Source organism: Tachypleus tridentatus, chromosome 13 (assembly GCF_004210375.1).
Source record: "Tachypleus tridentatus isolate NWPU-2018 chromosome 13, ASM421037v1, whole genome shotgun sequence".
Classification (NCBI taxonomy): Eukaryota; Metazoa; Arthropoda; class Merostomata; order Xiphosura; family Limulidae; genus Tachypleus; species Tachypleus tridentatus.
In genome coordinates, this window is record NC_134837.1 from 36,089,513 (window position 1) to 36,105,173 (window position 15,661).

Below are 15,661 nucleotides of genomic sequence, written 5' to 3' on the forward strand. Positions count from 1 at the left end.
ATAACGCTCGAAACAGGGTTTCGATATCCGTAATGGGCAGAGCAACAAAAGTCCGTCATGTAGCTTTGTGGTTAACTTCAAACAATACACTGTATTGTTGTTGTTTGAAGTTAAGAACAAGGGAAGAAATAGAAACTGAATTTCCAATCATAACATGTTATTGTATTGTAAAAAAATTATAAAAATAGTATAAAAGAAAAATATAATGAAGAAAGATGAGATTCTGTTAAAATATCAATAAATAAAGTAGGGAAGCTTGTAATGTAATGATTTTATTCTCTATGTAAAGACGAAATAGTTTTCCTTTCTTTACCGATCAACTGATATTTCCTCTTCCATCACTATCTTGTTTCGTTCCTTTTTCTCCTGTTAACTAGCCAGCTCTACATAGCTTTTCTATTCAGCGACAATTTCCCCCCTAACAGTTTTTATATCATTTTCCGTGGTGCACGAAAGCTGTGTATGAATTATAACGCCCCCTGTTGTATGCGGACGCTTTTGACGGTATTATAGCAAATTCCGATGGTGTATGGAAGTTTCCTCTGCAAAAATGTCTTTCTAACACCCCAAGTACGTTATGCAGCAAAACCGAAACAATAGACATGGAAGAACTAGTAATAAAGCAAAACTATTTCCCGAATGTATTTAGCAACGTATTGTACAAGTGTTTCAGTTACTACGTTTCTTCTGTATAGTATCTGGTAAACCTAAACGTTAATATACATACAAAATGCATAAACACGAATATATTCGTTTTCATTTAACAACTTTGCGAGTTACAAGTTACGACTATAGGCAATTTCCCAGGTTGTGAATACATATACTATTTTATATAGGTTTTAGTTTCAGTATCCCAGTTTGGAGATTTTTAAGCAATGTGTATGTACATATACCTACATTCTAGACAAACCTGATTTATTTCTTATCATTTTCAACCTCAAATTTTAATAGTTTTCTTTCTCCTTAGTTAGCGGAATTAACAGGGAGTTTTATCTTATTTCTATTTATCCAATAATTTCTTAATTATTACTTTGAACAAATAGTTTTTTTTAAATAAGTTGGCCTAATTCAGAAAATTGTAAAAAAGCATAGTCACGTAATCAGATGATCAAAGTGGAGCCAGATCGTTAGTTTGTTTGCTTTTTAGTTTCGCGCAAAGCTACACGACGGCTATCTTCGCTCTCCGTCCCTAATTTTGCAGTGTGAGACTAGATGAAAGGCAGCTAGTCATCCCCACCCGCCGCCAACTCTTGGGCTACTCTTTTACCAACTAATAGAAGGATTGACCGTCACATTATAACGTCTGCATGGCTGAAAGGGCGAGCATGTTTGGTGCGACGAGGGATTCGAACCTGGAACCCTCAGATTACGAGTCGAGTGCCTTAACCACCAGGCCATACCGGACCAGGAGCCAGTCAATGCTATATTAGTTCTTATAATTACCTAATGAACAGCCAATAAACTAGCAAATGAATACGAACTATAGTGTTTTACAGCAAGTGTTACCGGGTATGGGTTTAATAGTTCTTTACGAATGTACTGATTGAATCTGCAACATAAAATCTTTTTTTACAAGTATAGTTTTCGTAGGGTTGAACAATCTACAAAATAAATACTCTGGAATCACAAAGTCCAAGAATGTTATAAAGCATATTTTACAATAACTTTAATATCAATGTTTTAAACAATACATTCGTCATAGGGGAAAAAATTATTAAGACAAACGAATTTTTGCCATCAGTAATTTAACCCATTTCCTATTAGTTAATGGGTATATTTGTTTTAAAATATACTAATAATTTACAACCAATATCAACTCATTTTAGATGCGTTCATCATGGTTTGAAAGGGCTACCTTGGAGTTTGAAGAAAGAACAGAAAACATTAACAAAGAATGGAACACAAAAGACGATATTCTGTTTACTGATCATTAAATTTCTCAGTTGAACCAAGAGCGTTCTTGTTAGAGCTAGTAGAAATACAGTTCAACTACTAAAAGTGATTCTTCCTTTGTAACTTACTTAGAGAACATTCGAGTTCGATGTAAAAATAGACTGACTATCTCCTTTCTAGCAAATGATTTCGCTATCTTTTCATCAGCACAATGTTTTTCTTTTTTTGGTCTATTTTCGTATAGATCTAAATTTCAGTATACAGGTATGAAGCTGTTAATATCTATCTATAATAGCGTTATTTGAAAACCCTATTAGTATTTTTTTTTTTTTTTTTTACAATTTGAACAGACCCCAATGGCACAGCGGAATGTCTGCAGACTTACAATGTTAAAAAAAACCTGTGCTGGGCAGAGCACAGATAGCCCTTGGTGTAGTTTTATGTTTATCTTCAAAACAAAAATACTTTGAACAAAAGGCTTACTTTGTCACATTTGGGTAATTATATCAAAATTATCACTAATTAAGAAAAAAATATTAGTATTGACTTATTTCTAATCAAAGGGGAAGACGTTACGTCTCAATTACTTAAAGAACTAAAAAAACAAGAACGTCTAAAATGTAGATTTTTTTCTACCTTTACAGAGTTGACATGGCACTCCACCCCCAAGAACCCTCCAGAAGAACAAATCTCCTGAACGTAAGTCTTTCCGACTCCAAGCAGTAGTGGCGCTGTTGTCGGAACAACATTCTTCTTGAGAGACGTTGGCACGAAGAGATGCTGTACATCGGCCATTTCGATTCATAGAACTCCAACATAGGCCGGCTACCGTCAGCAAAATAACAATTATTACGTTAAAGTCTAGGATTTTATACAACATTCTTACAATATTTGTAGTTTGAATAAACTATGCTTACTTGCATTTAATATATAAAATATATAATATATAAAATGTCGCGTCTGCGGATCTATTATCTGTGTGACTGCCATAGTTCAAAGAGGAAAGCACCCAGAAACATGAAATTTTGTGTACATACTAATTGGACCCTGAGGGTTTGTACCTAAGTGTTATTATTTATCTACGTGCGCGTACGCATCTTTTCGTGAGGCAAGCTAGGGAAAAAAAAAGAAAATAATATGCGATCGCTATAGCTCCAAGAGGGAAACACCGAGAAACCTGAAATTTTGTATCTATACTAAGTGAAGCCCGATGGTGTACACCTAGGTACTATTACTTATCTTATCTAAGTGCGTGTGCGCATGCGCTTGCGCATCTTTTCAATAAGATAAGCTATTTAAAAACCACATAGAAAGTTTTCTTTATATAAAAACTTATTAAAAATAGAAAATCCAATGAGTTTTGGCTAAAATGTGTTCCAGCAGTGGTTTTTATGTCATGTTGCTTAGCAACAAAAAATACAGATTATATTTTTATGCTAAAATGAGTTCAGAATACACACACTATGAATCTAATAACCCGAGCGAAGCCGGATACTTTCGCTAGTATACGTATATATGTGTGTGTATGCGTTAAAAATATTACTTTATCCTATTTGCTGCATGACTTCCAAGCCGCAATCGTTGTATTGGTGGAATCCTCTCTTGTTGAGAAACGACACGGTATGCCAGAACATGCTGCGCTCGTCAACACTGATGCCATCAGTTTTGTTTTTTTGTTTTTTTTTGGGGGGGAGGCTGTTTTTAGCTTGCCGACACCACATGTAAGATACACTCCAAAACTTGTGCTGGTCATCCACCATGCTTCTTCATTATAGATGTTTTATATTAACAGTGACATGTCTTTTTTCTTCGCCATCGAACCATCCCGATTCGTTAATTGCTACAGAACATTTCAGAACATTAGATACTTCTATAAAGAACGCAATTTTTCAGGTTTGCTCATTCCACTCGATACCCCTTCCGACTTTTAAGGTTGATGATCTCTTTATAGCAGTGGTTTTGAAGTAGTTAAACACTCCCTGAGCTACACCATTTAGTGCTAATGTGTGCTTGCACCAAAATAATTGGATCTGTACTCGAGTGTCGACTACCTCGTAAAGAACATGTTCAAAGACAGATAACAAAATTGTCCCAAAGTGGTACTGTTGTTTTGTTTTGTTTTACTTCGACCGCTTTATTGTTTCATCTTTCTGTTCAGAGTCTTGCATACAGTTCTTAATGAAACGTTGAGTTTTAATACAGTTTTTTACGCAGTGTATCCTTGACTAACTTCGATTTTATACACGCTTTTCACGCAGTGTATCCTTGACTAACTTCGATTTTTATACACGCTTTTCATGTAGTGTATCCTTGACTAACTTCGATTTTTATACACGCTTTTCATGTAGTGTATCCTTGACTAACTTCGATTTTTATACACGCTTTTCATGTAGTGTATCCTTGACTAACTTCGATTTTTATACACGCTTTTCATGTAGTGTTTCCCTTCTGTAAATTATTACCACTACGTCTAGTGGTTATTGTATGATTATTTGTACTTTTGTAGGCTTTATACCGTGTTTCTCCGATAATAAGACCTACCCATAAAATAAGACCTAGTGTGATTTTTGGGGATAGTTTTAATATAAGCCCTACCCTTAAAATAAGCCCTAGTTAAGAGTGGCAGGAAGAGAAAAGAAATAAAAAAATAATTTATTAATTAGTTTAATAGTTAGTTAATTAGTTTGTTTAAGTATTAATCAGTTAGTTTAATAGTTTAATAATAGTTTATTTTAAATGGTTAGTTTAATAGTTTTACTTTGTAACTTCATTTTTTTAATATATCAAAATAAGACATCCCCCGAAAATAAGCCCTAGTGTCATATTTTGGAGTGAAAATTAATATAAGCCCTGTCTTATTTTCGGAGAAACACGGTACTAGTTTGGATTAGTTGTCATCCAACAAATCACAGTATAAACTACAAACACGTGGCTGTATTCTGGTGCAATTCGTTCTCACAAAACAAAGGGCCGGCATTTATGTACTATATGCCTAGTAATCAATTTCTCCCTTAACGTTTCATTTCCTACTGTATAGGAAATTCATGTCATTTATATCTCTATATAACGTTCAATAGAGTGCGTATCATTTTAAAACAAAGGTTTTTTTTTTACATAAAAGACAGTTTTAATTTTTTTCTAAGCCTATTTTATACACTTAGAGTTCTAACAATAGAGATTAATTGTTCTAAGGTCCTTCGCAGCACTTTTAAAATGTTTTTTTTTTTAAATTTCGCACAAAGCTACTCGAGAGGTATCTGTGCTAGCCGTCCCTAATTTAGCAGTGTAAGACTAGAGGGAAGGCAGCTAGTCATCACCACCCGCCGCCAACTCTTGGGCTATTCTTTTAACAATGAATAGTGGGATTGACCGTCACATTATAACGCCCCCTCGGCTGAAAGGGCGTGCATTTTTGGCGCGACAGGGATGCAAACCCGTGACCCTTAGATTATGAGTCGCACGCCTTAACACGCTTAGCCACGCCGGGCCCAAATAAGTTAATGCCACTATTACTAAATTTGAGCTGAAAATCCGTATTGTATTTTTAACGATGGATCACTAATCGCTATCAATCTCTCTCCTACATTTTAAGAGGGGAACAACAGTATATCTGCGGACTTACAACGCTTGACAGAGTTTCGATGCCCGTGGTGGGCAGAGCACAGATAGTTCTTTGTATAGCTTTGTGCTTAACTACAAACAAGCAAATAAACAGCGAAAGTAATATCTTCAACACAATCATAAAGTTTGATTTCCTTCGAATTGAATGCAAAACAACACGAAAGATATTTGCGCAAGCCATTCCACATTTAGCAGTGATATACTAAAGGAAAGACAGCTTGTTAGCACCACTCACTGCTAGCTATTGAGATGCTACTTTACCAACGAATAGTGAGATAGACTGTCACGTCATAACACTCCACAAGTGAAAGGTCAAGCACATTTGACAGAGATTTAAAAGCGTGACACTCATATTACGAATCGAATGCCCTCACCACCTGGGCATCCCAGGCCTACTAATTTTGATCATATTGTTTGCCAATCAAGTAAATGTATTCTATTCTTCCGAAACCTGCTCCCTAAGTCGAGCGCCCTAACCACTAGGCCATACTAGCCTCAACCGTAAGGTATTCACGTGTAGTGAACAGTCAACAATCACGTGAATCGTGCTGATAATTCAAATACCATATTGTACAATGGGATTCTAGTCATGATAAATGCTTCTTATTTTCATTTACACTGAGGTACCTTCAGCAGCTACGTGTGTTTGTTTAGACCTACTTACACCCAGACAATTCGATATGGTGCTTAAACTGAAAATTATAAATACCATCATGTCTGCCTTCTATTACACAAATGTATGCTAACTATTAATTGAAAAGGAATTTACACAAGTATAACTGTAACGTACACAATAATTTCAATTAAGTAATGGGTAGATAAAATCTAGTATCTGCCGATTCGTTAAATCTGAGGGCTTGTAACGCTAAAAACCGGACTTCGATACTCGATGTGGGCACAACACAGTTAGCCTATTATGTAGTTTTGGGTGTAGTTAGAAGCAGAAAAAAAAAAGAAAACAGAGGTAGTTTCCAATTTATTTCCAAACTCGCATGAAGTATTATTATTATATAACACGAACAGATTTACAACCACACAAATCTAATAAAGATATAGAGGAAGTTCCCTCAAACAAACAAAAAGAATCACGACGACAACTATAAAGATGTTCTTGCTAAATCTGTCAAGCCTTCATTACAATACTATCTTTTTTACGCTTGAGAAATGTGACTCTCTGGAGTTAGTTAATATTCAAAATATTCACATTGAACCTTCGGTGCTATACGTCCCCACATTTGGTTTTATCTTTTTTTTTTAAGTATGCAAGTATTTGATAAAATATCCTTGCTCAAACATCAGTTACACAACCCTCCTCACACTTTTGAAATCAGACCTTCGCCGTTGCATTGATCACTACGGGAGATAATAATAACATTTATTTATTTCTGTCTGATAAAAAAGTATGCTTGACAAATTCTAGTGGGTTAGATTTGAAAAAAGGCCTTCTGGTTAAGGCGTTCGATTCACTATCTGAGGGTTTCGGGGTCAAATCTCACTCGCCATACACGCTCGCCCTTACAGTCTTGAGGGCATTATAGTGTGACGGCCAATTACAGTATTCGCTGATAAAAGAGTAGCTCACGAACTGGCAATGAGAAGTTTGTGCAGACTAGCTGCCTTCCCTCTAGTCTGTCACTGTTAAGTTGGGGACGGTTAGCGCAGATAGCGCTCGTGTGGCTTTACTCAAAATTCATAATAAACCAAACTAAACTAGATTTGGAAGAACTTTAAAAACTACTTTACTATTTGCGTCTTGTTGTAAAACAGAACTTTAAAGAGTTGTTTATTTGAAAAAGAGCACAAAGCTACATAATGAGCCAGTTGTGCTCTACTCACCATGGGTATCGAAACCTGCTTTCTAGTCTTGTAAGTCCGCAGACATACAACTGTGCCACTGGGGTGCGGGCAATTTAGAGACAACGCCAATAATTTAAATTATAGAAGTAATCTACTGATTCTTAACCAGCAAGAAATTAATCTTTATTCTTAAAGTACAAAACGTTATAAGCCCGACATGGCCAGATGGGCTAAAGCGTTCGACTCGTAACTCGAGGGTCGCGGGTTAGAATTTCTGTCACACCAAAATGCTCGCCCTTTCAGCCGTGGGGGCGTTATAATGTGACGGTCAATCCCACTGTTCGTTGGCAAAAGAGTAGCTCAAGAGTTCGCGGTGGGTGGTGATGACTAGCTGCCTTCTCTCTGGTCTTACACTGCAAAATTAGGGACGGCTAGCGCAGATAACCCTCGTGTAGCTTTGCGCGAAATTCAAAAACAAACAAAAACAAAAAGTTATGTCCAATATACTACGATATTTATTGTGAATTTGTACACAGACTCACTCGTTTTACGAACTGGATATAATTGTCTCCGGAAATAATAATACTCCCTCTTTCCAGATACATTATTATATTACAAATGAACTAAATATACCTGCTGAAGTACATTATTTCATCTATAGCCAGTCATGTGACTTTCAAACAGGCTTACCAACTATTTAGCAAATGCATAGTTAAAGCTGCACATTTGTATACACGTTAATCAGCTAGCTTTGGTACTAGGTTAGGTATATTTAAGTTTTAGATTCTTTATTATTGAAGTAATATTATAAAACACATTGCTTTTACGATATACGTGCCTAGCCTTTTTTTGTATGCATGCCACTAACACGAGTTTAATTAGTCTAAACACCATTTTCCTAAGCCTTATTCACAACACCGATATTTGCTATAAACTATTTACAATATTTACTGAGTACTGATCTATTTTTCTCTCTGTTTTTAGGAATCTGTTGTTTTTTTTTATGTTCCCCTAGCTAAACCTTACTCACTCGCACGAACTCTGACGTTGAATTGAAGTATCACTGTTAGAAAAGATCGGTTTACGGCTTAGAGATATATGTTCTTTTGGTGACTTATTTTCAGACGCGTTCGCTTTTGTGCTCAAAATAGTTCCTGAGTCTTCGACACCTGGTATTAAAAAGCCATTGTTTTCAGTTCGACAGTGCGTCTTAAAATATCTTTCGACCTATCATTTACTTTAGTAACAAATATATAAGCTTTGCTATACATGAGAAGGGTGTTAAATATCTGTATTACATAAATGTTTCAAAGTTAAATCATAAATTCAGTTTTATTTTCCGAAATCAGTTTATCACATGACTGCTAATGAGCATTTACAGATTTAGTAAAAATCACTCATTTGAAAGACGTACAATGTAAATGTTAAGATGCTACAATACAAAAACATGTATAACCACGCTGGCCATAATTTACTTTCTTGCGTTAATGGTACGAAAGTAATGATTAGAAATGAATAGTTATTATTACTATTGTTATTTTGCAGCGTGATTTCTATTTCTGTAGAGTGAAAACAAAACGAAAGGTTTGACCTTAATCTCTTCATAGAACTTTTAAAAGAATGGTATTAATTCAAGACAGCTTGACGCCGATTGAACTTGCTGCTCGCTGAAATTGTGCATCGTCTGTCCTTTTTGGGAAACTGTGTCGAATTTCAAGACGCCGGAACTTCGCCAGCGAAAACAGATGTTTGATCCACATGAGCGGGATGCATGCGATAAAGCGACCTTGATAGCACTTAGTAGCCAAGCACATTAATGATGAGTCATGTGCTCAGTCGTGCCGTAAGGTGGCAAATTTTAACCCTTTACGATGGTGTTGCCATGACAACTAACCACGAGTAGACAGCTGATCTAAGTAGGCACGTGATGCTATTTAAATCTAGAAAGCTAGACAAAGAAAGTATCACCTGCTAACCGCCGCTTCCTCTGTTATTTTCAATGTCAACAGGTTGGACTATTTTTGCCACAGTAGAAGGATTAGCCATTAGTTCCCACAATAGAACCCCATGGGGAAATATAGAATTTTGCTCAAGTAGAATATAGAAGCAGCAAAGGTACCTTTCTCGGCTTACCGCCCCCAATAGTCTGGCAGGTTCACTATCATAACAGAGCTGGAAACTTGCCAGGGGTAGGGTCTTAGACACTGCAGGGACACACATAGTTTAAACATTTGTAAGCCTTAAATCACGTATCCTCTGTAGAGAAAGAATGCATGATTTTCATCACTTTTTTTTTTAAATAATCATAATGGATGAAAAATTATTCTCTGAACGTGAGCTATCTAAAAACACGACTGACTTGCATTCAGAGAACATAGATAACTAAATTGCTTGTATTCCGAAACGTTTAACCTTCCTTGATTTTGCTTAAATTAATCTATTGTGAATAAGAAATCATCTAAAATGATTGTTTGTTTGTTTCTGAATTTCGCACAAAGCTACTTGAGGGCTATCTGTGCTAGTCGTCCCTAATTTAGCAGTGTAAGACTAGAGGGAAGGCAGCTAGTCATTACCACCCACCGCCAATTCTTGGGCTACTCTTTTACCAACGAATAGTGAGATTGACCGTCACATTATAACGCCCCACGGCCGACAGGGCGAGCATGTTTGGTGTGACAGGGATTCGAACTCGCGACTCTCAGATTACGAGTCGAGTACCTTAACCACCTGGCCCATCTACGGGTCGATTGTAAGAATGCAAAAAAATTCGAATGAAATTGCAGGCAAAGTAGCCAGAATCATTAATGAAGAATTGTCAACAACGCGATAATATTATACATTCTCATAAAATAATTTTTAACACGATAATATTGTACCTTCTCATAAAATAATTTTTAACACGATAATATTGTACATTCTCATAAAATAATTTTAACACGATAATATTGTACATTCTCATAAAATAATTTTTAACACGATAATATTGTACATTCTCATAAAATAATTTTTAACACGATAATATTGTGCATTCTTAGAAAATAAATTTTTCTCTTCTTTCCAACTCTCTAAAGTATTTCCCGCTCTTTAAGCTGTTGGTACATCACAAGAGTGATAGTCAATCCGTTAGAGTGAGTGGATGGTGATGGGTAGTAGGCTGCTGACTGGAGACAGATATATTTAGTAGCTATGATTCTCTGTTACTTCAGCTTGCTGTCGTTTCAGGTTTAATACCAATAATTGATTGCTCAAAAGTTTATGTTTATATTATAGTTCCAAAAATATATGTAGTGAAAATTTTAAAATTAAGATACTATGTTGGAAACCGTACAAGGAATGATGATAATACCTGACGACCTTGTAAATAATAAAAAATAACACTATAGTAAGGACTATTGAAGCTTAAATAAAAAATAACCTTTTTACTTTAAGCAGGGTGTTGACAAGAGTTTATAGGACTTATTATCAAGCTTAGTGGTTAGCGTGTCGGTATATGAATCCAAGGATTCATGGTTAGTGTTCATTACTCGCTGCACCTTTTGAAACCGCATGCGCGCTCTAAGAGTATTAGTCAAATTCCAATATGTGATCAAACATAAGTAATTCGAGGTTTTGGAAATTGGTGCTGTTCATTAGCTGCTGACCCTCTGGTCTATCCATTTAAAAATCTGAAACATGGGCTATATTATTACTCATTGAATTATTAAGACGTTTGGTAAAAATAATTCTAAACTTTTTTTTTTATGTTAAGAGTACCCTAACGATTCAGATCTGTAATACTGAGAAATCTACGAAGGGTATACATCGATACAAGTAATGTTGCTAGGCTACAGTAACCTAACAAAGCGTAAGCGAATAACAATAAAATTCACTGCATTGAAACTTTCTTAGTGAGAAGGTTCTCCTAATTTGTGAAATTAATACATTAACTTCTTAAAAATCAAGATGGCCGATAGAATATTTTTTGTCTTAGAATCTTGCCTTATTTTATTAGAACAAACTTTTCAATTGTAATTATTAATTATTGGATCAGTTAATTAGCTTCACCTTTTCTTTCATTCATGATCACTAAATAAAAATTCCAAAACCTGAAATACAGAAGTCTTAAAATATATATATAACTTTCCAACTCTAATCGTTATTTTTTGTCAGTTTCAAAAGCAATGAAATATTTTCAATGAAACCGAGCACCAACTTTACCATAAACAGATAGCTGTATTCTTAGGCAAACTTTAACGCACTTAAGAGTTCGGTTTTGTTTGTTTTGTTTTGAATTTCGCGTAAAGCTACTCTAGGGCTATCTGCGCTAGCCGTCCCTAATTTAGCATTGTAAGACTAGAGGGAAGGTAGATAATCATCACCACCTACCGCCAACTCTTTGGCTACTCTTTTACCAACGAATAGTGGGATTGACCGTCACGTTATAACGCTCCTACGGCTGAAAGGGCGAGCATGTTTGGCGTGACGGGGCTTCGAACCCACGACCCTCAGATTACGAGTAGAGTGCCTTAACCACTTGGCCATGCTGGGCCTGCAAAATTTAGACATGGCGAATCGCTCTAGTTGGGGCCGGCATAGCCAGGTGGTTAGAGCGCTCGCGTCGTAATATTAGGTAAGGGCTCGACTCTCTGTCCGACCAAACATACTCACCCATTCACCTATGGAGTAGTTATAAACTGATTGCCAATACCACTCACTATTTGTTGGTAAAAGAGCAACCCAAGAGGTTCACGGTGGGTGATGATGACTAGCTGCCTTTTCTATGCAATATTATGGACGACTAGCGCAGATAGCTCTAGTGTAGCTTTGCGCAAAATTTAAAACAAATCAAACCAAAAACCCTGGACCCTCAATTCTACAGTACGAAAATGTTAAATATTGGGCTGCACTCAGCCCATGAAACATTTTTATTGTTATAAGTTGTACCATGTTTGTAGTTACATGGAACTACACTAGGCAGAATGAAAATTTTCTTCCATATGTATATCCTACTCCAGTGGCACAATGGTATATCTACAGACTTATACAGTTAGAATCCGGGTTTAGATACCCGTGGTGGGCAGAGCACAGATATATCTTTGTGTAGCTTTGTGCTTAATAACAAAGAACAACAAAAGCAACCGTATCTAAACCTTATCCAAAAATACTACCCTCTTTCTGTAAAACTCTAAAGTTGAAACCAAGCTGTGGTAAAATTTTGTCTTGTTTCGGTTTTACTTACTGGTGTGTGTTTAGTAATAAAATTCTTTCGAGTTCCGTAATTGATCAAAATCAGAAGAAATGTTTAAAAAGAAACAAAATATTAAGGCAGCGATTCGTGCATGAAATTAACAATGTTCTGGAAATTTCTTGTGTTTTATTTTAGTTCTAATAAAGAATAGAGAGGGAAAAAAAAGGGGATTCATCTGGCTTCAAGTGTTACGCTCAGTTATTCACGTGCCACAAAATGGAAGAAGACTTCATTACGAGCACGCGATGCTTGATTGAAGCGGAAATAAGTACAGCAAAGAAAGTTCCCGACTCGGAGGTAATCTGCGACGCGACTTAAATTTCCATCAACAGTCTATATACAGTAACTCACAGCTAAATACAGCAGCAATCCTACAATTGAAAGAAAAAAAAAGGAAGTCAGTCAAACGAATATCCAGCAGAACAGAAAGCAAAGATTGTTTAAGAATATGGCCGTTTTATTACAGATCCAAATTCCGAATTCACTAGCAAGTGCCTATTTTGGATAATACACACATACATATGTATATATATATATATACTGGCTGTTAGCCAACTTCACTTATGTTGCTTATATAGATAGGAGTTCTATTTTTAAGTTTTACCGACATTTGTAATCACGTTTTTAGAACTCAGTAGAGGCGAATCAAAGTGAAAAAGGTTAGGTGGTTAAATAACGTAATGATTTATTGAATACTTTTAACAAATACCAGTTTCATATGCAGTTTGCCATTTCTACACCACAGTTTTTTTAACTCAAATTTTTATTTCAAATAAAATATCTCAATGTCAAGCATGATTTTTTTCGGGTTGCTTTCAAATAGCCCCCCAGTGGCTCAGCGGTATATCTGCGGACTTGCAACGCTAAAATCCGGGTTTCGATACTCGTGATGGGCAGAGCACAGATAGCCCGTTGTATAGCTTTGTGCTAAATTCAAAACAACAACAGCTTTCAAGTAATAATTTTCATCTCACAAACTAATTATTATTACAAGGGGAATCGCACGAACGCATAAAAAGAAGTCTGTTCTGGAATTATATAAATAATCTTAGGTGATTAATAATGAATAATGTAGCGCTCTTCATCCACCTGTTGATCCCCTAGTGACACGGCGAAATGCTAACGGACTTATACTTTTAGAAACAAGGGTTTAATGCCCGCGGTGGACAGAGCACAGATTGTCCTTTGTGTTGCTGTGTGCCTAATAACAACAACAACAGCCACCTGTTGACGAAGATCTGTACTACAAATGTGAAACGTTTTCTTCGAAGTATCACTGTAGTTCATTAAGACCCACTCTATCAATTCGAAACGTTATCTCCAACTACGACGCTAGTTCATTGGGATAATTTGTTTTAAGAGTTCGATTTTCTTTTTCAAAATAACATACTAGTTCATTAGGACCCGCTCTAGCAGTTTGAAACTACCACGCTGGTTCGTTAAGACCGCTCTAGCAGTTCGCAGCGTTGTCTCGGAACCTACCAAACTAGTTTATTAAGACCAGCTCTAGCAGTTCGAAACGTTATCTCCAGCTACCAAAATAGTTCATTAAGACCTGCTCTAGCAGTCCGAAACGTTGTCTCTAAATTACCGAAAGAAGACAGAAACTGTTCAAGAAAAAACCAGAAAGTACAAGCTTTATGAAGCTTACACACGTTACATCTTGCAATAATAATATTCCGTCTTGTTTTGTAAAAACGACTGTATCTTTTAAAAACTGCCTTTTAGTTTTCAAATTTTGAAACACTTACTTTGGTTGGGTTGACCAACTAGAAGTTTGAATTTACCTGAAGATGACCTAAAAAGGTCGAAACGCTGTTCTGTACTTTATTTTGATTAAGGTTTTAATACCCATATCAGCCGTCTCGAGAATACAGAAGTTAAAGTTGGGTAGTGAAAACGGTTCCAATAAGAGGAGTATTAATTTGTAAAAACAGTTTTATAGTATTTTTTTAAAATTAATCGTTTTATACAAACCTTCAGCTCGGTGACCACAAAATAACCACTGGAATGGTAATTTCTGCCTCTTTCTTTACGTAATCAGTCAAGAAGCTAAGCATCGGCAGTGAACATTGATTTTTGTTTAATTGTAATATTGAGGTTGTGTTATAAGTACGTCTGTAAAGGTGTTTAAGCTGTAATTACTAGCAATCAAAAATAAGTTCTGCTTGAAAAACTTGTGTGTTTTTTAAAGCAAAACCACATGGGGATATCTACCACGTGAACTTATCGTCGGATCGTAGCGTTCCAAGTCCATAGACTTACTGACGTCCCATCGGACAGCTTTAAAAAAAATCACTTGTTACATAGGTAGATATTTCACAATCCAGTGAACTACAATATATCATTAAGTTTTATTTCATTACTATTTTCTATTGGAAATTAGAAGTAAAAACGACTGGGGTATGGAAAGTAATGTCGCTTTAAAAGATGCAATTAAACGAACTTTTATTATATCAACATTCAGTCCTCAAACTAATTCGAATTATAAAATAATTTGAAGAGCAGGAAGGCTCCTTTGTAGACAATTCAAATTAACCTTTTTATGTAATTTAAACTAACATTCAGAGTATAAGCAAATAACCTTCTATCGCACGTGAAAAATATTTTCGTAAGTTAGGCTTTCCCTTCCACAAAGCAAAAAGTAGTGTTTCGGTACACCTTTGTTTTTTCGTGCGTTTTTTTTAAACTCCAGTCAGTCGTCATACAATACGCCCTTTTAAGTCAATAATTAGAATGTCGTACGATTTTTACTTGTTTCAAATTGTTTTATTGTTTTGGTGCTTTCCTAGTGCTACAGAGAAATAACTTTTGTCCTGTGCTTCAATTTGTCATACAGCATTTTATTTTTTAGATGGGGTATGCTTTATTATTTCATGATCATACTTTAGATATATGTTAGTGGTAGAAAGCTGAAAAACCCCAGGGGAATGGCGTACAAAAATTAAAATGTCTTCAAATGATGCAATTATATGTGCTCTTAATACATTAAGTTTCGCCCCTCTAGCAGATTCAAATTATGAAGTAGTTTGAAGGTCGGGGAGGTTTCCATTAATAATCTGGCCACTTGAAGTTAAATATTTTAATGTAGTTTACAATATTGTAGGCAACGCATTACACTCA

At 35.8% G+C, this 15,661-nt stretch overlaps 1 protein-coding gene across 2 annotated transcripts in view; it reads right to left on the minus strand.

The window, feature by feature from the left end:
* Positions 1-15,661, minus strand: part of LOC143238553 (follistatin-like) — a 93,643-nt gene that overhangs the window by 53,991 nt on the left and 23,991 nt on the right. For both annotated transcript variants that reach the window (XM_076478899.1, XM_076478898.1), the window contains exon 2: positions 2,530-2,718. In XM_076478899.1, the coding sequence (XP_076335014.1) occupies positions 2,530-2,718 (189 nt within the window). The remainder of the gene's footprint in view (positions 1-2,529; positions 2,719-15,661) is intronic.